A 25431-nucleotide genomic window follows, 5' to 3' on the forward strand; every position below is an offset into this window, starting at 1 on the left:
TTGAAGGAGTTCTCTGAGAGTTCTGCTCCATGAAAGAATGTTTGATTTGAGATTTTATAAGTTTGAATATTTGTGTGTGTCCTGATAGGTCATTGCTATGTTCTAAGTGTAATCGATTTTAGGTTTCTTACTAAGATCCCAAGGAAAAAAAAACAGTAGAAAAATCATGTGCTGCTGTTTATTTTTTTTATTTATATGCAAGAAGTAACTTCTTCATATATTGTTAGGTCATAAAGGAGCTATTTCATGATACAGTGGCTGCTAAATGCTTTCATAGTTGAAAAAAAAAAGGAAAAATTAATGAAAATTAATGAATAAGAATTAATTGAAAACTATAGGGAAAAAGCATGCCTCTCTGAAGATGGCCATATACCACAAACTGAAAGCTATCAAAGTATTGTGAAGAAGCATCAGTAACTTATTTTAGACTTCTATTCTGACCCAGCATAGCCTTTTCCTAAGTTGAAATAATCCATCTAGCTCTGTCTATGTTTATATGAGGATACACATATATGATTGTGTAGATTGATTCTGTGCTCCAGTGGACTAACTTGTTTTTTCCCCTTTGGACTATATATTGAGTGTTGACTGAATTTTGCAAATTATAGACAGTGAAAGACAGTGTTCAAAGAGGGGCAAACAGTAGGACCTCCTCCCTGTTTCTCTAGAAGTGTTTATGACACAGTTCTCTAAAACCTAAATGTTGCCTCCTAAAATACTAATATTGATACAATAGTTCTATTCATACCGTTTAATAACAAAAAGAGTAAGTGTAATGTAGTTTCAACATCTTTCACTGATCAATACATGTAACAGTCCCCAAAGCATCATCTTAATCATCTTTTTCTACTCATATGTCTTAGAAAGTGAAATAATATGCAGGCATCAAGTATCACTACAGTGAGTTAAAGTATAAAGGTGAAGAAGTTTATGCTAAAGACATTGGCAGCCCTTTATGTAAAAGAAAACTTTATGGTTCAAATTATGTATGGCTTACTGTTTGTAAAGGCTCATTAAAATACCCTGAATATGTTCTATTTTCAATACTGCTTATCAGAATTACATACTTTTTGTTTACTTACAGTATGAAAGAGGCTGGTTTAGGCCATAAACAGTGGAGGGGTGGTCCCATTTCATCAAACTGCAAGCAGTGTCCAGTAGTTTATACCAATCCTGTTTGTGGATCAGATGGTCACACATATTCTTCTCAGGTAAGAATTGAATAAAGAACTAAATTAATCTTTCATTGTTCCAGTCAATTCCAGCTCTTGGAAACTAAAGTAATGTATTGTAACACAAACCAGTATTTATTTGTTTTGGCTAAAATATGTGTTACAGAATGCAACCTAGAGGAATTCCAGTATTTTGTATGATGGAAAAGCAAAATGGTAGCAAACCCTAAGCAGCATAAACCAGTCATACCTGGAGCAGCAGAGTGTAGGAGTGCTCCACAATGTAACAGAGCACCTTGAGTGCTCTGCTGTGTGACAAGACACCATGGCAGGGTTTGAATAACCAAAAAATGTTGGGTGTCCCCAGCTGGGGTTAGAATAGGCTTATTAAGTCAGATTTTTCCAGTTGAGCATTGAAGGTGTGCTTCAAATTCCAGGCACCTAGACATAGATGTAACATAGCCAGAAAAAAAAGTAATAATGTAAAGGATTGTTTGGTATCTTTCCTCACAACAGTGTATTATGAGTCTTAATATCATAATCAAATCTTTCTTTTCTAGTCCTTACCTTCCTGTCTTTTCTGTCATATATAGAGATAAAATAATGGTTTTAAACGTTACCATCAGTTTACCCAGTCTTGTTTGGATTAAATATTTTGTGTTGCTCCTGCTAAAGTCCAAAAATCCTGGATTACAGTGCAGAGGTGAAATTGTGAGATGGAGGGAATTCATAATGCTGAAAACAGATTAATTTATTTAGCATTGTTCATTAAAACTTTGAGCAGAAGAATGCTCAGCCAATATTTACAACTGAGTCTTGTTTAATAAAAAAAAGTATGGGCTCTTGATAAACCCATTTTTCTCAGAAACAGCACATACTTCAGTAGTGTGAAAGGAGCTACTGCATTCTGTCTTACTGACACTGTGTCCTTACACCAACAAATTGTTTCATTAGTAGATAATATCCAGTGCTTCAGGAGAAGTATAATAATAGATTAAATTGATGAAGATACAAGAGCTCTGTACTTGTTAGTTATGAAGAAAAAATTATGTATTGCATTTTAAACAAAATACTTTAAGGATATTTCCTAGTATCTAAAGATTTTTGGAGTTTCCATAACTTTTTTTTTTGTTTTTTACATAATCACAAATTAATCACATCTGAAGTTTACAAATCTGTAGTCACATGTGAAGTTTACAAAAAAGAATTAGTTTCCAGGAGGGACTGGGTGTTGGTTTGAACACCAAGTATTTTCTCCAAAGATATTTTATTCTTGATAAACTAAAAACATCAGATTTAACTGGTGCTTCCTAAACCCTGAAAATACTCAGGCTTTTATCCTAAATCTTACATTAGAAAATGTTTTCCCTACTAACTTGAATATTTAATCATAGGGATTTGGTCTGGAACCCTAGTTTTCCTTTACAGAAAGCAATTAAAAACTTCTAATGCTTACACCAGCTTATCTGAGGCCCTACAAATGAATTCTGGAGTCTTTGGCACAGCTAAAAAATACTTCCTTTCCTTGACACTATGACTTTATTTAGGAATTTGAAAAGTGTTCTGATTTTCATTAACTGTAATCTCTTGCCTATGGTTTTTTTATGAGCTAAAAGTGTGCTGGAATCTTACTAGACATTAGGTGATGCTGTCCTTTAGTATTTACTTTGCCTTGCTGTCCAAAGATTCAGGCAGTCTTTAAGTCTCAAGTCCAGGCTGCACACAGATAAAATACAGATGGTAGTCTCTACAATTTTGCAGTTTAAATAGATGAGGTAGATAAGTTAATATAGTGAATACTGGATGAGTAACCTTTATTTTTTTAATACTGTATACTTCCTTTATTGTAATCTCTCCCTATGTTCTTGCTAATGTAATACAAAGATCACTTTAATCTCATTGTTTATTTCCTATTTTACCACATAGGAATGCTGTGTTCTAAATAGCTCTGTAGGTAGAAGTGACCTTTCTGTTCTCTCATGGTCTGGTCTGGAGTAGATGTACAAAAGTCTAGAAATATTGATGAGATGCAGATATTTTTAAATCAGTTCATGTGTTAAAGGTGCAGCTGTTCAAAGGGAATGATGAAGAATGAGTGGACGAAATAGGCACATTGTGCTGCCATTCCAGTGCATTGTCAGTGCTGCAGTACCTGTTATCCAACCTCAATATCCCTTGCATGCAAACAATGCAGAAATAACATTACCATCAGAGATATTTTGCGTTGTACTTTTTTCTTCCACTGCCTTGTAATGGTAGATTTCAAATCTCAGCTTACAGAATAAAAATTCTAAAAACTTTCATTGCCATAGAATATCTATATTAGCCTATAAATATTTATTTTTATTTATTGTCAGTGATATGAGGCTTTTGTGTTCTGTGCTACCAGTTGCATCAAAACAGAGGTCCTTGCCAAGTTATTGCAAGCGCAGTGTTTTTAAAAATTGACTAAAGACAAATATTTGTGTTCCTGTACTCCAGGCAAAGTTTGTTTCATTATGTCATCAAGGTCCAGTAGGAGTTTATACAGCACTTTTCCTGTACTTAGAAAGCATTCATCAATGACTGTGGAAAATTGTATAATACATTTTCAGAAAATAAGTCATTAAATAGTAATAGTATTGTAGAACACAGCCAGACAGTTGACATTTGTCAGATGGATGCTCTTTTGGGAGTATATCCTTGCTTTTCAGGATAAGTCTGTGAAATGCTTCAATTAGGTTATGTAACTACAGCTGTTTTATGCATGATTTTTGCTTTGGAAAGCAAGCAAGCAAGCAAAAAAAGATGATATGATATGTGGATTATCTAGAAAGAAAAGTTATCTCCTAAACTGAGCTTTTCCAGAGTCAGGTAAGAATATTTTGTTTCCCTTTCATTTTTGCAGTCCAGGTTAGGTTTACTGTTTTCTCAGCTCACAGTTCGTCTCACCAAGTCAGTGTAAAAGAAAAGTGGTAGATGTAAGATACTTGTTACTAGCATAATAACAATGTTGAAACAAAAATATTACATGCTGAAATGTAGAGTAATCAAAGTGAACATGAACCATTGTGCTGGAAGAAATTCAGTATAAAGAGATCCTGCCGTTGCCTTGGCACCGTGGTGATGCAATTTTTACTTAATGGCCTTTAAATAATACTTGCATGTGTTCTACAGGTGGTGTGTTTTTACCTTCTGCATTTCTTTAAACTTTGGCACTTGAAACTGCAGTATGCATTTTTACACTAGGAATTCTCAAGCATTGCTGTCTCATGAGGCTTTAGTACACTTATGTACTTGACATTCTCCATGAAAAACACAGCCTGTTTGTAGCTTCATCTTTCCTGGGATTAATGGGGAAATAAAAGGACATGAGTGCAGCTCAGATGGGTTGTTTTGAGGCAGGAACCCATTCTTTCACCCAGGGAGGCAACTCACTGCTGTGCAGCACACACTGTAAAGCTGGTGTAGCTGGGATGAGATGGTGATGCTCAGACTTGGGTGCTTCTGTTGGAACAATTCTCCCAAATTGCACTGTATTGTAGCTGGACTTTCAGAAAAATGGCCAAGAGGGGGAAAAAAATACAGTCATGCAGATGAATCTGCTTTTGAGTGGATTTTGCTTATTTTGATTTCAGCTCTGGTGTTTGATATAATAGGCCGAGGTTTTCTCTCTTAAGTTGAAGGCAGTTGAAAATTAGTCCCACTTCAGCAAAATCTAACCTTAAATAAGGCAAATGAACAGTGTTTGCAGTATTTTGAAAACACAGCAGAAATAACTTAATCTTTAAATTATGCCCATTGGCCAGGATTGCTTTGGCAGTTCTGATGTTAGCAGCAATTTGCTCAAGATGGCTTCATACTGATAGTGAATTTTTTATGAAATATATTTTCTCCTACCTATAAAAGCTTCATGTTATTGATGACAACCCTATATGTGTAAATAGCAATAATAATTATGTTTTTCAAAAATGATGGGTCTAAACTAGCTTCTCAGACTAAGATGCAAACTGTACAGAAAAGTAGTTAGAAAAGAGGATAAACATCTTGAAAGACTCCACAGATAGACAGGTATGTGTATTTAGATATTTTTAATATTCAAATACTTTCTTCAGTCTCCCAAATTACAATTCCTTTCTATAAGGAGGTTTGAAAGAGTTGGGGATAAAATTGCACAATGTGAAGGAGTGAGTTAATATTCCATTCAGTTTTTGTTTGCTATTTTGCATGAATCTGAAATAGATTTTTATTCTCACATCATCCCATATTTAACATTATTCTTTTTCAAATCATTGCTATCTTTATTATTTTCAGGTATTTTTAAAACTTTAACTTACTGTGAAGAGATTTATTATGTTTATTGTGTTTGGTATAAGACAGCTTGTTGGGAAGAAGCAAACAAAAATACATATTGGCATTTTTAATCTTTGTTGTTATTTTGAGGATTGTGATTTTGTATAACTTAAATTGATTTAAATGTACTAATTAGTGTATTGTGAGCTTTCAGATCACATGCCTGAGCTGCTCACAGTTCTTTTCTGCTTCAGGAGAGATTGCTAGAAACAGAATTGCTATTACAAAGTAGATGTTTTGTATTAGTAAAAAAAAGTGTTTTTCACAAGCCTGATTCAATGTATGTCAGTCTTACTTCTTAAATTGGGCTAATCCACTATGTCTTTCCATTTTTATCTTCCTTGTTACTAAGCAATCTGCTGTAGACTTAACTGTCAGTTGAAATGTAGCCAAAAATATTAAGGTGAAATCGTTGCCTGCCACCTTTAGTAATAAAGTAATGTAATCTCTCTGCAATAAATTGTTTGACAGTGTACAAGTTCTTCTATTTTGCAACTGCAAGGATCTTCTTTCAGGTGCTTTACCAGGACTGATTTGTTTTTCTAATAAAAGTAGTTTTTGTCAAAAGGGGCATCTCAAAATCAAGATTTGTATCTCTAGCCCAAGCAACACCCAGCCAAAATCACCCCTTTGTAAGTGGAAAAATTCAAAAACTTCTTCAGACCAAATCTGGGTTGTACTGTTAGAGTGAGCTTGTGGCTGAGGTATGCTGGCAAATAAAAAATGGTGCTGGTAAATGGGGGGGGCAAAAAAAACAAACCCCAAAAAATGCCAACAAACCATGGCCAGCCCTTCTGCCCCATTGTCTCCCCTTAAGAAACCCCACAAACAAATGAAAACCCTGTTACCAACTTTTGTTGAATGAGACTGAAGAATACACAGTGATAAAAATAAAATATGTCATCCTTGATTGATCCTGGATTATACTTTGGGTCTTTACAGAAATAGTAGAAACAGGTTGTTTATTGTTTAAATGCTTAGAAAAGGCAAACAATAAAAAAATGAAGGAAATGAGATTGGCTGCAGCTGAAAAAACAGACATGGATGGGTTTTGCCAGTAAGACCTGAAATTTTATCTGGAACCTTTATAGTGATAGGATGTGGTATTAAAAAGAGAAAAAAAAAGCAGAGAAATATCGTAAGGGTGACTAGCTTTATATAATCCAGATTTTCAAATAGGCTGATGTACTAAAAATTCCAAGTTATATCAAATTATACATAACTGATCTCTTTATCTACTGCATTGAAAATAAATAGCTGCTAAAACTGTAGAGAAAAAATACAATAGTTTAGATAACTAAATGCTTTACAGAAACTTTAATATTTTAAAATTCTAGCAATTCAGTATTTCTCAGACTAGGATGATGTATTTATACGAGCAGGAATTAAATTTGATTCCCTTTTTCATTTCCAGAATATCATGTTTGTTTAATATATTGAATTTGCATTAAGAGATACCTAAAATTTAATACTGCAATAAAAACAAAAGAAAAAAAAATTGCAACTTTATGGACTGGAAAATATTTTCCAAAGACTTCAACTGTATAATTCCTTTAAATGGAGGTCTGCCTTGGAATGGATGAGATGCTGACCAAGAGCTTAAGGGTCAGGATTGAAGGGAGACAGGGACAGGTGACATTAAAGTGGGGCAGTGCTACAGGCCACCCCACCAGCAGAAACAAGTAAATGAAGGCTTCTGCAGACAGATGGGAGGAGAATCACTTTCACAAGCTCTGGTCCTCGTGGGAGACTTCAGCTGTCCTGCTGGAGGGACAGCAGAGCAGGGCACCGGCATTGCAGGGGGTTCATGAGCAATTCATCCTCCAAGTGATAGAGGAGCCAAGCAAGGGGACCTGCAAGACAGCTGGAGAGAGACTTTCTGCAAATGCATGTAGTGATGGGATAAGGGAGAATGGTTTTAAACAGACCAGGAGTAGATTTAGGTTATATATCAGGAAGAAATTCTTTACTATGTAGGTGATGAGTTGCTAGCACAGCTTTCCCAGAGACGTTGTGGATGCCTCAACCCTGGAAGTATTCAAGGCCAGCTTGGAAGGGGCTTTGGGAAAAGTAGACTTATTTGCCCATGGCAGGAGAGTCTGAACTAGATGATCTCCAAGGGCCTTTCCAACCCTCATACGTGGAATCATACTGTGACTGTGTGTGTTTTTTTTAAATGGTCTTATGTTTTTTTCTGGAAGAGAAAGCATCTAGGCTGGAAGGAAAAATCAATAAAAGAATAGGATAAGCTGGTAAGTGAAAGAAATATCAGTCTTTATTAAAGAACTCTCATGTCACAGCAGTAGGATACAGAAACAAAATTCCGAATGTAAATTTGTGTGTTAACTGTCAAATGGGACAGCCAGTAAAACAAGAGAAGCCACACTTCTGAAAGTGGAGATTATAGTTAAGGATTCAGATTTCTTAAACTTTAGATTGCATTAGAGACATACAAACTTACGTGGAGAACAGTCTTTTCTCTGGGAGGTTCAACCATCAGAAGTTAATATTTTGAAAACAGTATTTAAAATGTTGTAACTGGAATTACAACCAAAATAATATGGAATCACCTTGGCACAGCAATTCTTTTTCAGAAAAATGTGTCCACATCATATGCAGACAGAAATGCATAGGAGCTGAACACAGGAGCTGGCTTAGTTAGCCTTGTGGAGCAGAAACCAATTCTGTAAAGACACCAACAGAGAGAAGGGTCTGGGATGTTGAGGCAATTAATAATGTTCTTATGTTCTTTGTAGTTGCTGGAAATATTAAGGCACTGATAAAATAGTGTAGAGGTTTGAGATGAACTGTGTCAGTTGCAAGTAGGAGATCAAGAGACACAATTGCCTCAGATTTACCAAGTGGAATCCATTAAAGCACGTGGTTTCAATGGAGTAGAAGATAAGGATGGTAATAATTCAAGAGATAGTTAGGTGGATTTAGAGGATTTTTATGATCTTTGGAGGCTACTGTTTAGGCATTTATTTCTAAAAAAATGGAAAAGCAGCTTTTAATAGGGGGAGAGAATGGTTTAAGATGACATGAAGTGGAAGAACATCAACCTAGAAACAGATTTTGAGAGTTTATAGTAACAATCTCTGATAAGAATGGGGTTAAAGAAGTTGATATAGAAACAAGCAAATGGCAAATGAGAACTGACTCGGATCTTGGCCCAGTGAAAGCTGCAAATAAAGTGAAAATTGCTAGAAAAAATGTAATTATTCAACTTAAATTTTTTAAAACATGTAATTAAATTTATTAATGAAATGGGAAAAAACGTGTTTAGCTTCTAAAAATATATTCTTACACAGTGTTCATGCAGGTCACATTTGCACATTTAGAAAGAAGCTGAAATACTGTGAAATTTAGGTTTCAGACACTGTAACAGAGAATTAGACCAGCAATGCTGTAGTGCTATAAACTAGTCATGTTGACCTGGAGAAAAAGAGAAACTTCAGTCAACTTTTTTTTGTCAGATTCCAATGAGGAAAAATGTCTGTACCGTTAAAGAATTTTCTTCCAAGTCTCATGTTTTGGGTTTGTTTTTTTTTTATTCTGTAATTCCTGCAAGCTCACAATGAAATAGTATAAATGTGAGCCAATTGCTATGTGGATATTTCATTGAAAACAAATTCAGACATATGGCTGAGTATCAGAGGTAAGTCCTCTGCATCATAGCAATGTGTCAACAACAGCAAAAAATAGTAACATCTTAGGCCACCATGGACTTAATGGAAAAGAAAAATAAGCACTGATGTAGCAAAATTTGTCACTCTGGCTCTTCATTCAAGACATAACATAGGAAAACTTGGCTTTGTGTTGTCCTGGTTTTAATCCATATGTGTTTGTCACAAAACAAGGAAAATTTTTGCACGTTTTAGAAATCAAGTACTAACAGCACAAAGGGGAAAGATTTAGGCTCAGTTCTGTGTGCCTCTACACAAAATATATCTCTTTAAATTCAAAAAGAGATATGTGATCTACTGAAAAACAGTCATGCTTTGGAATATTAATTCCCACTTGTACAAGACAGTGTTTCTTCCCTGTGTGAAAACTAGTATGAATGTGGAATTTCATAAATATTTTTGTCACTGATAGCACATGGAGCCTTGTATTTTGGACTGTTTAATAAATTAAATCTAGCTCTTGCAGTTCAAATGAATATTAGCATACATTTTTAGGTAAGCAAAAAAGCAGAGAGCTGTACAGGCCATATGCTGATAAGAAAACTGAGAGTGCCTATGTGTTTCACCTACTTGTAACCGACTATATAGAATTTATTTTTCCTTTTTATTTGCTTTCTCTTTTTTTTCCCTTTTTTTCCCTTCTTCCTTCACCACAGTTGACAAAGAATTGTTTAAATGTCTTTGAAACTTTGGTGGGATAACCCAGTATGGACTGTCTAGGTCTGTGCATGTTGCTTTTAGTACTTTTATAATTTTTCATGTAATTGAAACTAATGAACATGCCCTTTAGATGCTATTTTAGCTCACATACAACTTTATAAATATTTCAACTTAGATATAATTGGATGAATTGAACTTCTTTAATTAGCAATGCAATCAGCCGGCATGGCTTAGGAAGTCATATTACATTAAAAATACAGTGATAATGCATACTAATAAGGAATAAACAAATTGTTTTAACAAAAAATTCCACACTTTTAGAACCCATTTGTGTCTTGTTATAAGGTTTTACAGCTTTGCCATTACTTCTATTTTACTATTGCCGTTATTCAGAAATTTGCATGCCAGATGAAAATCACTGAAGAGCTTTACTAGCTGACTTTTGAACCAATGTAGTCAGCTATTTTTAAGATGCTTGTGTAGGAGAATGAAATTATTTCGTTCACCTTTCAAAATGGGTGAATGTCTTGTTTGAATGTTATTTTTCTAATTTGTTGTAGGAACTTGAAAATGTAAAGTTTGTTTTATCTGAGAAATATTTATTTTTCTGTCTCTCAAGAAAATTTCTCCAAATGGCAAAATACTGAATGCCAGCAGTGGGGTGCACCAGGGATTTTGCATACACACAGTGTTGAGTCACATTCTGTGCATCTCTAGCTTGGGTGGGATAAATGTGATGGAGAAATTTGTAACAAGGAGCCTGATGAAGTGCTGAGATTTGGGCTATACGGGCAAGAGCTCTGAATAAGAGCCAGAATTTGAGTATATGCTTGAATATATCAGAAAGAGATTTATGGTTTTTGTGTTAAGCATGCTTACCAGAAGCTTTTAGTAAAAGTCTGGACTGCATCAATGTTTATATTTTTGGAATAAGCCAAGGCATGATATAATATATAACATAGTTATATATTTTTACACCTTTTGTGAATTTTTTTTTAAAAAGCAATTTTTTTTTAATTTTAAATTTCTTTTTACATAATTTATTGTATTCAAGGAATATTGAAATGCTGATTTGGACTTGAGGAAATATATTACATTTGTTAAACAAATACTAAAAGCATTATTATTAATTATTCTCAATTTACTAGAAATAGTGTATTTCAAGGAGGGACTTACCAGTAGTTAGCCTGTTTGCCATATGTATAGCATAAGATAGGGAGCTATATATTTTCCAAACTGAGTAGGTGTCTAAAAATTCAGCCAGCTGATTTTAAAAGCAGATAAGTTCTTTGAAGGATTTACAGAAGCTCCTAAGCATCATATGTCTCTAATAGCCTCTAAGTAGGAAAGCAAAGATAAGTAGGTGCCTAATTTAAATAATCCCAGTAGGCATCTATTGGCATATTTCTATGATTTAATGTGTGTTCCAGGGTGCCCAAAAAAGATTGACTATCTGGTTGACCTGATTTCAATGATTCCAAGCTTTGAATTTTATACTATTGCGCTGCAGAGCATTAAAGGAAACAGGCAATAGTTAGGGTGGACAGTAAGAAAACTGTGCATACAGGTTTTCATTTTGTCATGAAAAGAGCATTCTCTAGTTCTTAGTTTCATTAAAAAATGTATCATCAATGCTCTTTCAACGACAAAATATTTTCTCAGGATGTTGGTTCAATAGACACATTTCCTGGTTTTTTCTGATTAAAATGCTAGTTGCATGTCTTTAGGGTTGATCTATTCAATAGCTGTTTTCATTTTAAATAGCAGTACTTGTTTACTGAAAAGCTTTTTATCCAAACTCCTATTTTATAGGTGAGTATACCATGCTTTTATACCATGCTTAGCAGGTTACTGATGAGAGAAAAAGGCATTTGTAGATCTGGGTGATGCTTCATGGATAGATTTGCACATTAATTTTTCCATTCTTAAACTTAAATTTGTTGAAAATGTGGTCTCTTGGCATTATGCCTAGCTGCATTTGGCTTACAATTCTATACCTTCTTGGCTGCTTTTTGTAAAGAAAAACCAAATTACATAAAATTTTCCAAATTAGGTTTACCACATCATTAACTTTGGCCATATTTTCACCTTCATTTTAAGCCAGCCTAAAGTGATTGTATGAAGCAGCCCTTTACTTCTCTCCCATGTTCTGTATCAGCTAATGGTCTGTGTTGAACTGGACCTGGAACACACCTGATCAACACTCACCCTACCCACCCTGCTCCTGTGTTTGGTGACAGGAACCACCAACTGAGTTAAAAAAGATACTTTCTTTACATATTTGACTTAGATTCAAATCTGAGGACGTAATTTCACATAACATTTTGCACCGAATACAGTAGAGGCAAATTTTGTGCTGGGGAATGGATGTAAGCTTTGTGAAATAGGAATAAAGTTTGAAAATGGGGAAGGTGGTTAAGAAAGCAGCATGAAGATAAGTTGAAAGCACATAGTACTCAGTAATCAGAGATTTTCTGTTCAGCTGTCAGAGATACCAGCTTCTAACAAGAGAGAGGAAACATCTGTATTGATGCATGAATGTGGAGCTTTGTGGGAAAGATTTCTACCATTGAAACATACAATGATATTAGGAAAAATATATCTGTGTGGTACTCTAGCAATGAGCTCTTTTCTCAGAGATCCCCTTGATTGCATCATACAGGATGCATCATTCATCTGACCATGAATTGTTGATCATCCAGAAAACATACAGGAAAGAAAGAGCTGTGAGCATGTTTTGGTGGGAACATATAGACTTAAAAAGATATTCCAAATAAACCCAGCAATTCTATTGGTAGCTTATGCACCGATAATTATCAGGGGGAAGCTGAATTTAATTATTTTTGTATTTTTCCTTGGAATTGGATAGCATGTCCTGTTTGATTTTTAATTGTACAAAAACATCAGGGACTCCTACAGAGCTGTCGTTGAGATAAGGTACACTTAAAGGAGATGGTTACCTTCCAAAGATGAGACACACTACAGTTGCATAAATATTAATTATTAGTTTTCTAAAAAGCAATTTACTAAATGCTCAGTATTAAATATGATGGTGTTCTAGAAAGTATTTCTGTAAGTATCAGCACCTCAGCACATGAAAATATCTTAACACTGACTCTTAACGCTGAATTCACACTTTGTCCAATATTTCAGATATGCTTCTGTTTAGAGAAGGATGTGTTGATGCATCTGGCCAGACTTCAGTCTTTCAGTTTGAAGGGCTTGAGGCACATAATGGACACAGTATTCACTGGACATCTAGATGAATATCCTGGCAGCTAATTTCTGCTGACTTGTGTGCTGTAGGGATGTATCAGATCTGCTTCCAGCTGCCCAGGATGTATACAGATGGAGAAGAGGGATTGGAGGGGAGTGTCTGCAGATTGTACCTCAAGGCTTCTGTTCATGAGCTTCTGTTCTTCACTTGCCAGAGAAGTCACAGGTGTCCTCATTACTTAGTTTGAGTTAGTTTTGTTTAAAAGCCACTAGACATTCCTGGCAAGACAGTACTCTTGTGGAAAAATGTTATCTAGCACTGAGGTTGAAGCATTCTCAAAAAGGAATGCAAGAATTAAGTCTGTGAGAAAAAGCAGATTGATAAAATGATTGGAAATGCCAGAGTCCGTGCTGCACAAGGACTTTATCTTTCTTTTTGGGTAGACTTATAATGCAGTTTTCATTCTGTTGCTTTCTTTGAGAGGACTCTTTACTCACTTAACACCCAGAATGGACATTCCTCCCTTTTATCTTATCAGGAAATTGATGTCAGTTCACTCTTATATCTTTTATTGTGTGGTAACCAGACAGTTAAACTAAATTTCTCATCTACTTTATATGTCTTTATTCCCTGTACGTTTTGAGAAGTCTACAAATAGCAACTAATTTACAGCTGTCTCACACACTGTCCCTCTGTGTGATATGTCTTTTTACAGATAGATGATGGTTCTGCAGATGAAAGCAAATAAATTATATGTGAGATGTGGATATCCAATTTAAGGATTTTTTTCATATTTCACATTGCAAAGCACTTATATATTCAACTAATCTTTGTTGTAATTTATCTAAAAATACTTACCATGCTCCCAAATCATAAATCAGGTTTTCAAGAGCTCAGGAGAGCACAAATACACTCAGTACCAAACAGAATTTTACTGAAATTATCTAGGATCAATAGACCAGTATAAGTCCTACTTTTCTTTCCTTTTGTACCATCTCCCTAGTTCATTCATTACACATCTTTCAAACACTTCTCCAAATGAACAAGATTTATGCTAGCAATAATCTTTTGACACTGCTTCATTCCTGGAGCAGGTCTGTGCTGTGCTTCCCATCTGAATAAGCTTGATGCCGTCTGATCCCCCATGTTCTCAAAGCAAGATAAGCTACACAGGTGGAGTTCCTGATGGATTTATCTAAGCCTGGTTGTAAAGACAATTATTTAGATTCAAAAAGCTTCTCCAATGATCTGTTTTAAGATTCCACTACCCTTCTTAAAAAGTCTGCCTCGTATCTAATTTATTACTATGCAGCAATTCAAGACAATTATTTCTTGTAACATGCATCGTGGTATTCTTTTCAGGTACCTTTCAGATGTCTTTTGCCTATTTGACAGCAGTTTTGTGAAGTCTTTTCTTAAGACCCAGTCCTTCAGTCTCTTTTTGGTGACTTTTTTCTAGATTTCTTATTATTCCTGTTACTCCTTTTTCATTTAATTCCTGTCTTGTTTGAAACCTTATTGGAAGCTGCACACATGTGAAATTATCTTACATGTTTTGTAGGTTGCACTAACTTTTATATATCCTGGTTTAATGTTTTTAAAAACTATTCAATTGTTGTTAATGATCACTAGATCATCCATTCTATTTTTCCTTTAAAATAGAAGTCTAGCCAGTTGCTCCAGTTTGTTGTTAATATCTTGATTACTTTGTCTATGCAACAGTAGAACATAGAAGTTTTCTGATTGAATTACATTATATTTTAGCCTATGTTAATATTATGACTATTTTTTGCATATTTCTGTCTTCTAAAACTCTTCTATCTTATCTAACTCTCTCTAGCTTATCTTCCAACCCTCTAGAATAACAGAATAACCTGAGTTTGAAGGGACCCACAAAAATCCTCGTGTCCAACTCCTGGCCTGCACACGACAGCCCCAAGAGTCACACCATGTGCCTGAAAGCCTTGCACTCTGCCAAGCTTGGTGCTGCGACCATGTCTCTGGGGAGCTGTTCCAGTGCCCAACCACCCTTTGGGTGAAGAACCTTGTCCTAATATCCAACCTAAACCTCCCCTAACCCAGCATTAGACCATTCCCTCGAGTCCTGTCACTGATGACCACAGAGGAGAGATCAGTGTCTGCCCATCCATTTTTCCCTCATGAGGAAGCTGCAGTGAGGTCTCCCCTCAGTCTCCTCTTCTCCAGGCTGAATGGACCAAGTGACCTCAGCCACTCCTCATACAGCTTCCCCTCAAGGCCCTTCACCATCTTTGTGGGTCTCCTTTGGGGGCTCTCTAATGGCTTTAGATCTTTTTTATGTTGTGGCACCCAAAACTGCCCCCAGCACTCGAGGTGAGGCTGGCCTAGTGCAGAGCGGAGCAGGACAATCCCCTCCCTTGCCTGGCTGGTGATGCTGGGCCTGATGCACCCCAGGGCATGGTTGCGCATGTGGCTGCCAGGACAATGACTCAAATTCAACTTGCCATCAATCAGGACCCCAGTTTCCTTTCCATGGCACTGTTTTCCAGCATCTCATTTCCCAGTTCAGCTGTATTCATCCAGGGTTGCCCCATTCTAGGTGCAGGATTTGGTACTTTTCTTTGTTGACCTTCATACAGTTGGTGATTGCCCACCCCTCTTATTTGTCCAGGTCTCTCTGCAGGACCTCTCTGCCTTGGATAGAGTCAACACCTCTTCCCAACTGAATATCATTGGCAAACTTGCTTCATATACTTTTGAGTCCTGCATCCAAGTTGTTTATGGGGACTTGAAGATCCCTGGCTGTAAAGTGGAGCTGTGTAGAACCCCAGTTCTACACTGGTTACGAGCCTGATGTTCCCCTAATAAAATCCCCTGATGTTCCCATTTACCCCACAGAGCTTTGTGTCCAACCCATGAGCCCGGTGCTCACACATTGCTTGATGGGTTTATCCTGCTGTCTGCTGGACATTTTCTCCACAAGGGCACTGTGAGAGGCAGCATTGAAAGCATTACTGAAATCCAAAAAGATTTTATCAACTGGCTCCCCTTGGTCAGCTAGGAGGGTAACTTTGTTGTAAAAGGAAATTGTCAAGTTGGACTCATCCTCATTAGGCTGTCCTGGCTGTGACCAGTGGTTGCATTGTCCTTCATATGTCTTCCCTTAACTCCCAGAATAATCTAATCCATCATTTTACCAGGCGTGGAAGTGCAACTGGGTCAGTATTTGCCAGCTTCCTGTTAATTCTCCAGATTCTCAAGACCATTGAAAAGTCATGGAGAGAGATGCGATTAGAAAATCAAGTTGAGTACTGCCCTGCCATGAATCCCCTCACACCACCTCTCCTTTTTGACCGCTATTTCTCATTGTGTCCTCATAGCCTGCATGTCAGTGATTTTTTTCCTGTGGACTTTTTCAGGCATGTTGCTTGCTCTTCTACCAGTTTCAGAGTAACATTGAAGAAAGTTTGACCCACCTTTATTTAACCGAGCTATCTTTACAGTATCCTAGTGCACTGTTAATTTGGTGAATGATGTCAAGAGGTTTGAACCAGAGTTCTGTTCCTGGTGTCGTTAGCAGCTAATAGGAAATTTTCAGAACTGCCTGGATTCATTTTCAGCTTATACAAGCACCATGATGTTACTTTGTTTCTGAAAAACAATGAATATATCTCTGCTGCCTGCCTGTCCTTAAAAGGAGGTCAGCAAGGGTAAAATTTTATCATACCTGTGAATGGGAGTACTGATTTGGAAGTGTTGTGTGCTGATCTTGCACTCAGTATCTCATGTATCTCTGCCTGTGCCAGGTGTTGAGCATTAAATTTTTAGTGTTTAAAAGGATAGTGGTATTTGCAAATAGAACTGAGTATACAACTTCAAAGAAAAAAAAAATTACTAAATTTGCAACTCATGATGCTAGCTGAAGTACCTATGGAGTATTTACTAGTCTCTTCAGAACATTCGAGTGAGTCAAAGTTAGGAGCATCAGAGTCTGTGAAAAAATAATCTCTCAAGATTATAATAAGTAATGGAATAAATAATCTCTCGAGAAAGGATTAAAGGAATCTTCAGAAATTAAATTAAAAGTATTACTTTTTCTTTTTCTTCACTCGTCATACTCTGTTTCTCAGTAAATCAGACCTGGAATGGGTTTATGTGTCAAATATTAAGTGGCAGTCTCACCAAGGGGAGTAATCAAAGCCAAAAGCACAACTATCTGTAGGTTTGAATCCTTGAGCTGTTAAGTTTGAATAATAAAAACTCTCTGATCTTAAAAAAGAAAGACATCTCTTTTTAAGACATGAGTATTAAATTTGAGTGATAATCCATTCCACAAACTCCATATACTGGTTGGAGCATTAAAATATGAATTAGGTCATGTACTTCCTGGAGAGAGGGCTGGTAGGAATCAGAGTATTGCAAGCACTCTCCTGTATAGCCAGGATAATTGAGATAGAAAATGTATTCTGTTGTTTCAAAATCAGCATGGCAAGATGTTTGCTTTGCTTCCATTTTCTAGTCCTTTATGAGATATTAGTGCTCTATAGCTTTCAATTGGAACAGTTATGTTGGGATTTTTGGGGGGGATTTAAAAGTTTCTGTTGGTGTCATTTTCCTTTAACCATGCATTTTTGGCAAAAAGGGACACATTCAAAACTGAAGTACAATAATGACTTTATTGAAGTACAGAAAATTTGAGGTAACTTTTTCTGTCTTTTTAGTACTGGCAATGGTGCAGAAGTGTACTATTTTAATACAGTGATGCACTTCATGTTATGCAGGCTATAGAACTGCATGAGAGTGTGACAAGACCAGAAGTGTGACTGCTTAAAAGTTGACAAAGTTCTGTAAATTCACTGTGCTTACATCTATATACTAGTGAAAACTAGCAGTCTTTCAGGAGGCTCCTTGATTCTTTCATAGCTACAGTGCTCCCACCTCTTACTTATTTTTAGGAGAAACTTTGACATTAGCATTCTCTGGAAATCCTGAGAATCAAATAATGGAACTGCATTACAGTAAAGTTTTGTACCCCAACAAAATATGAGTCAGGGAAATAAAAGAGGCAAATTCTGGTGAGATTGTTCTGAAGCATTGTGATGCACAGAAAACACTTCATATTTTTATTTGTTACTTGAACTGCTTTTCTGACTCATATGCTTCTGTGTCCTTTACCTATTTAATGAGACATCTGGCATCTTTTGTTCAAGGATGAAGTGTTCTCCATAACAATCTTTCTTCTTCTGCTTTGGAAAAAAGCTCTTTGTAGATGTTTTCCTCCTCTTCGTTTCTTGTTTATGTTTTTCCTGATAATACATTGACAAAACATCCTAGAGAAAAATCTCTATGCAAAAAACCCTGTTTTATTGGAAGAAAAAGTAAGAGTGACAATGTTTACAATGATACTATTGTATGTGTTTTTTAACTATATTATTTCTATACGCTTGAGACAACAATTTTTTTTCTCAGATATAGTTAACTTTTATATGGTTTCTGGGTTGGAGCTGTGAGTGTACAGATCAAAACCTCACAAATGAATCTGTTCCTGTATCAGAAAAGATAGTCACTATGCAGAATTATATTAGGTACAGCTTTTTGTTTTATTCATTAATGCTTTTTTACCACAACACTGTCTTCTTAAAGATAGAAATTCAGTGATAAATTCTATGAAAATTGACTGTTTTTTGCTTCCTATCAATAATGAATATTGTTGCTGTGTTTATTTGCTCGTTGAATACAGATAAAACCAATGCAGTCTGCTTCCATTTAGCATGGATATTCAAATCAGTCTCACACCACAAGTGCTTTCATGCTTGAATTGAGTCTATGACTGTAGCTAGTCTAGGAACCAAAAACTTTGTACCTGTCTTGAATCTAATTTTTGTTACAAAAGTAGTATATACTGCAGAAGACTTTTCTTCTCACCTATATGCAAAGTTTTTAGCATTTCATGAGAGATTGTTTCAAATTTCTTAGAAGTTTATATTTTTTTAATAAGATATGTTTATGTTAATGATAGTCATTCTGTCTCCCTACAGTGCAAATTAGACTATCAAGCCTGTGTCTCAGGAAAACAAATTTCAGTGAAATGTGAAGGACGTTGCCCTTGCCCTTCTGACAAATCCACAAATGCAGGCAGAAATGACAGGAGAGGTGAGTGATGGTAATTTGTGTAATATTTTTAATACTCCAGAGGAAGGAAGATTTTGCACGGAATATTACAGTTATCAGAAAAATACTCATTATTCTTGAATAAAACCAGGTGTATTTTCTTTAAGACTGTTTCTTTGCCAAGGGTTTTGAAATTGTACCTATAGTAAAATACCATGGTATTTTTCAAATGAGCTGTTGTAGTATGAGTTACTGCTGTTCTTTTTTTCTTTTTTTTTCATTTTCTATTTAATACTCCTTGAGATGCTTCTAAGACAATAAATTAATTCCTTGCTTCGCAGTGTTTTCAGTTGAATATTCAAGAAAACAGTGTGGTAGAAAGGAAGGAAACTTAGAAGTCCTTGTGGCTGGTCCTAGGAGCAAGCAGTTGAGCCGTAGAACTGTTAGAAATGGCTGTATTATGTAAGCAAGTTCATTTGAAAAGTGCTTGATAGGAGTAAATCAGCTTTCCTTTTGGCCCACGAATGAGACTATGGTGCTAGAAAATGAAGTTGCTTTGCAGTGATTCTTAGGGATTTTAGGTGCAGCTGGAACAAACTGGAGAGGAAAAATGGTGGCTGAGCACATTTGTATTTCAGTGGCTCCCAGGTGATTATGGAAGGTGATTGTTAATCAAAACATGATACTGTCTTTGGTGCTTCTGAGTAGAGAGTGGTCATGAGGTTTTAGGCTACCATGGACCTGAATCTGTCAAGGAAAGCATGATTGGAGGTCTGCATTTTTTAAATTTCTTTAGACTGATCTGTGTTAGATGCATCTTTTTCTTCTGTCTTTATAGTAACACTTTTGATGAGTAAAATACATTGCATAAACAGAAAAATAATTTTTAAGGATGATGGTTTTTTCCTGTAGTAACCTTATGACAATAAAAGAAACAAATATTGCATTCCTGCATTAATGCTCATATTTCATTATTTGAAGCACTATTCCAGATTTATTGTGCAGGATAGTCTTACTTTCCATTACAAGCTGTAGCTACTGCCAAAACTATATTTTTTTTCTAGTTTAAAAAACAAATTTATGTTCTTTTAACAATGAATGAAGATGACCACTATAAAGATTAAACTCTGTGCAGGCATACAAATAAATTAAAAAACTGCTCTGAAACACTTCTGTAGGTCCCTTTTTTCATCTTTGGCAATATAATTGATTGTGTAATTAAGTATTAATTGAATATATGTAATTAAATACTCCTTGTGCTGGAACCCCTCTGCAAAATGATAGTCTTGACATTTTTTAAAGCATTAATTTACAATTTTATGTAGTACCTTGAAAATAAATAAATAAATATGTCATCTTCTTGCATTGTTAAACAAAATGAAAAGTACTGGAAGACCCAGCATCATGTGGCTACTGTGGCCCCTTTGATAAGATATACAGTGAGTATAACCTTAATGTGGCTGCAGCATCCTCTAGCAATAATTTCTGTATCTACAGGATGGATATGGGAATAGTTGCTTAACAGTGGGCATGAAGTGAAATTAAGATAATGAGGCAAAAAAAGCATCTTTGTGAGTAGTAGGCCTACCATTCTCCAGTGTTTTTCTTTCAGTATGCTATCATTGCCCTTAGTTTTTACCAAAATAAGATCAGCATTCTCTCTGCTGGAAGCTGTTTCACCTGATGCCGTTGTCTTTTGTGTGTATTCCTTCAAACATATTTAATTTTTCATATTCCTGTGCTAAAACAGTGAAAAAAAAACAGAGACCTTTTTTTATTTCCGCTTCAAAAATTGGAATTTTTAAAAAAGTAATCTTCTTGATGATTTAAGTTGCCAGGGAGTCAAGATTACTTGTGCCTAGTTATGTAAAAGGGAAGGAAAAAAGGTCTCATGGGTACAGGAATTAACGCTAATCCTGTCCTGACAGATTGTTGGAGCAAGCAAAGCAGAGGGCTTTTCCAAATTCTATGAAATTTGTTAATATATTTTCTTTACAAAGCCAAAAGCCAGGAAAATTGAGAAACACGAAAACAAACTGAGCATCATTAGTGAAATTTCAGCTTTTATTGTGACAGAATACAAAGTTTCTTACAGCAGAAATTCTTCTAAGAACAGTTACAAGAATACAATTTTTGTCTTTAAATGGAACTCTGTAAAGTGTTGTTGTGGTTGGACTTGATGATCTTGGAGATATTTTCCAAACTAAATATTGCTATGTTTCTATGATTCTAAGCTGTGTACACCTATGTCAGTTGCTTACAAATTTGATGGAGCCAAACAGGCAAAGTAAGGTTACTGTTCCTTTTTCACGGATAAGTAAGAGTTTCCTAAAATATATCCCTTACCTAGTCTGTCTGGGACAATTGTTCATCTTTTCTGATTGAAATTGCTGATTTTTTGGGTGTATTTGGAGAGCATACTGCGTCTATGAACTTTCCCAAAATAGCCTTGGTGTGGATCCCTATACTCCTTTGGGAAACAAAATTAAACCACTATTCAGAAAAACAGGGTTTCTTCTTAGAATGTATATAAACTTAGTAATGAAATCATGGAGTCCTTTTAGTTGGAAGTGAACTAATTTAATCCTTATCTCTGATGAATGCACAAGGCAGGTGAGGGGATCCAAGCTTTTGTGAAGGCTGTCTCATTTTTGTGATACCTTTAGAAACATTGAACCCAGTTAATGCTCGGGGTCTCTTAAGTTAAATCCATAAATGAAAGGGCTAAGAACTTGATTTGGATCTAGAGTGTAAGTTGTTAAGAAAAACAAAAGGTTTAAGCAAAAGCAAAAAATAAACTCAAAGCCCCCAAAAAACCAACGAACCAAACAAAAAAAAACAACAAAAAACCCCCCAAAAGCCACAATAAAATAAAAATATTTACCATCTTTGTTTTGATTGTAATTTAGATAAAACAATGGGTATCATATAAACTATAAACTACAATAGGTACTCCAGTAGTTTTTAAAAAGAGACAGAAAATACAAACTTAGGTTACAAATGAGAGAGGGACATCTGCAGAGCATTAGAGGCAGTATTAGAGGAACACAAAGTTAGAAGTAGATGAATATGGGGAGTCAGAAGAGAGGGAGGGCTTTGCAAGTTGTGTAGAAGCACAATGAGAACAGAAGGTAAAGCAGAATGGATGGGAAGCAGTAGCACTTGTGACAGAGGTGTTAAAGAGACACTTGAGGAAGCATCTTGTTTTCCGAGCCTAGCCGTTTCCTCGTGTCCTGCTCCTGCCCCAATCTCCTTTTCAAGCATGTGCCAGGATTTGTGGTACTCAGGTCATACTGAGTTGCACAGCTTTGAATGAAAGGATTTCATTGAGTGAGAATCTGAAGATCTTGATTTTCCTAAGGACTTTTGAGGCTTTTTTCAGTACTTATGCAGAACCAGAAGCTCAGAAGGATTCTATGCACTGCACATTTTTACAAAACTGAGGCGTTTTTTGTCCCCTTGGCAGTGTCTGGGCACAACTTTTTCTTTCAAATAGGATCACGTTCTTTTGCTCTGAGATGTAGTGAGCCCTGTCCCTTGCTTGTCTTGCTCTTCAGTCTGATGGGTAAGAAAAAATGCACATGATGCAAGGTGTGGTCATTGAAGACCACAGGCACTTCTGCAGAAATTTTGTCAGCAGATAAGTGTATGGCTGACAGCTGTTAGATATGGTTAAAGACCTTCAAAGGTATCTGAAAAAAGCATCCATTGTCAGTTATCTCAAATTTGCTATACTCCAAAGTGCATACATTGGGAAAGTTTAGTTATTTTTAAAATTAAAAATCTTGATAGGGTGCTTTTTTTCCCTGTCAAGCTGCACTAACATTCTGACAAAAGTGTGCTGTGACATGCCCAGGATCCTGTTCTCCCAGACAGTCTATTTCAAAGATTTGGCTGATGTGTAGTACAGCATCCTTCTCAATTATGTCTTTGGATACCTTCATCATAGAAATAAGGGTGTGTTTCTGCCCTGACATAGAGTCAAGATTCAGCTGGGACATGCAGTCACACCCAGAAGCTCAGGGCCAATTGAAGGCCCTGCAGTTTAAATGGCAAAAAGCTGTATCATTGTTGGTAAAATACTGAATATGCATTTTTATTAGCTATTGAAATAGAAGAATTCAGTCTCAATAATTTTTGAGTTAATCTCTAATAAATCCTCTGATAAGAGCTCACTTGATATTTTCACTAAAATAAGAGATTTAGGCTTATATTCATGGAAGAAAAAAAAGAGCTTCTCTTTCTTTGAACATCTGAGGAGCACTATGTAGGTAACAAGGAAGCTCTTACAAATGTCATACGCTTTGACTCTTAAGCTTTTGCCAGAAGGAGGTGAAAAGGCAACATTGCATGCTCAAAGTATTTTCAGTCTGAAAGACTTTAATCACAGAATACGACTGCCCTCTCAGCTGCATCCTATTTTATACTGAATACTGCCAAATTGTTAATTGCTTTGTAGAGATGGGGATAAATAACAGTAGGATTAAAGACACTGTGGATACTGGTTTGTTCTGTGTGCATCAGTGCTTGAAAAACAAATAGAGGGACAAACAACCAAGCAGCGCTCTCCCAAATCCTCTGATTTAATTTGCATAGCATCGTCTTTTCAATACATGACCTCTACTACTCTTCATACAGGACAGGTATAGAAGCCAAAAGGAGCTTTTGTTTTGTTTACATTCAGAGAGAATGCTGACTGTTTTCCAGACTTCACAAATAAAGAGATTGAGGACCAAAATTACCACTTGAGTTAACTCCTTAATCTCTTCTTTGTATTTCTGCCTTTCAATGACAGATACTGCTGTTTTGTAATCCCCTGTTTCTCTTTTGAAAAGCTAACTACAGGACATCAATAGAATAAAAATCCATTTTCAAACCAACATGTTCTGGGCCAATTAGGCCTGATATTATTATCAGTGACCTGTTGTGTTATATTGCTGTTTGACCTTTATTTACAAATATAGTAGTGTGTTTTAAAAGTTTTCTTAAAAGATCTAATTGTAACATTTAATTTCACACTCTCATGTTTGTTACAGAAAATTAAGTGACCAGCCTATAAAAAGAAACACAAAGGGAAAAGTGCTGGTTGTCATCATGGGCAAGCTGCTCTCAGTTGACTGTCTCTCTCAGAGGAATATGCACAATATATGGCAGGAGGTGGTCTTGGTAGTCTGGGAGTATAAGTGGTAGCAACATTTATTATATGTGGGTTAAATTTGCACTGGGCAATTGTCAGCTTTCTAGTTTACTGTTCTTCTTAGCCATATATTTATATTCAGTAAGGTTTTTTTATGTAATTCCTACTACAGTTCTATAAAATGCAACAATAAAATAATTTCTCTACGCTTTTTTAGTTGAATTTTCATAAATTTCATTCTTTTTCATAAATTTTGCTAATCTCTCACTATATATTCTTAAGATAAGGCCTGAAATGCCAGAGCATAATGATGAGTGGTATCAGCAGAAGCACTCAAATCCAGGAGTTTGTCTTATCTGTACTGATATACACTGCTTGAGGTTGGTGTCATTGTGGGCTCACAACAAAAACAGAATCTGGGCAAATATTTCTGCTCTTGCTTTTACTGCTGGCATCAGCATGAATCATGCTATTGACTTAAATGTAAATTGGCTATAACATTGTGACTCAGTTTCCTTGTTAGAGGAAAATACATTATCCATAGGTAAACCTTCTTACTCTACTGATGTTTCTGAACACTCTTTTATTATTGTTTCTGAAATCTTTTGATTTTAAAAGTGCTATGAAACTAAAATGTATTATTGTATATACATTGTAGTTCTTCAGAAGGTATTGACTTAAAAGTAAATGTTCATTTTTCTTTTATTGCCTTTTTTACTAGAATACATAGTTTTTACTTTTCAATCTCAATGTTTTTCATCTTAAACCTGTATTTATCCAAACATCCAAGCTACTGTTTTTCACCTTTTTTACTTTGTTACATATATTTACAGTAACAGTGAGATGTAAGTGTACCTTATGTATAATTTAAGGTTATTTGAAGATCAAGTGAAAATTGATGCATTGTGGATTTTTATGCTTTGATATTTGGTCAGCCTAATTCATTAAGAATGTCCTTTTTTTTCTCTGTGGTATATAAGGTGAGTGATAGACCATTTTTTACTTGATCTTTAAAAAGAAGTGCTATTGTTTTACTAGATTTTAGAGCTTTACTAGATATTTTATAAATGACGGGTTATGTCTGAGGTAGCAGAATAATAATCTTTGCAACAATTCACAGGTGTGCATGTTTGAAGA

The 25431-nt window shown here is 35.7% G+C and overlaps 1 protein-coding gene across 1 annotated transcript in view; it reads left to right on the forward strand.

Moving 5' to 3' along the window:
- The window catches only part of SPOCK3 (SPARC (osteonectin), cwcv and kazal like domains proteoglycan 3), a 100887-nt gene that overhangs the window by 35408 nt on the left and 40048 nt on the right, over window positions 1–25431 (forward strand). The window contains exons 3-4 of the mRNA XM_005415560.2: window positions 1085–1211; window positions 19085–19199. Coding sequence (XP_005415617.1) covers window positions 1085–1211; window positions 19085–19199 — 242 coding nt within the window. The remainder of the gene's footprint in view (window positions 1–1084; window positions 1212–19084; window positions 19200–25431) is intronic.

This window comes from Geospiza fortis, unplaced genomic scaffold, assembly GCF_000277835.1.
Source record: "Geospiza fortis unplaced genomic scaffold, GeoFor_1.0 scaffold40, whole genome shotgun sequence".
Lineage (NCBI taxonomy): Eukaryota > Metazoa > Chordata > Aves > Passeriformes > Thraupidae > Geospiza > Geospiza fortis.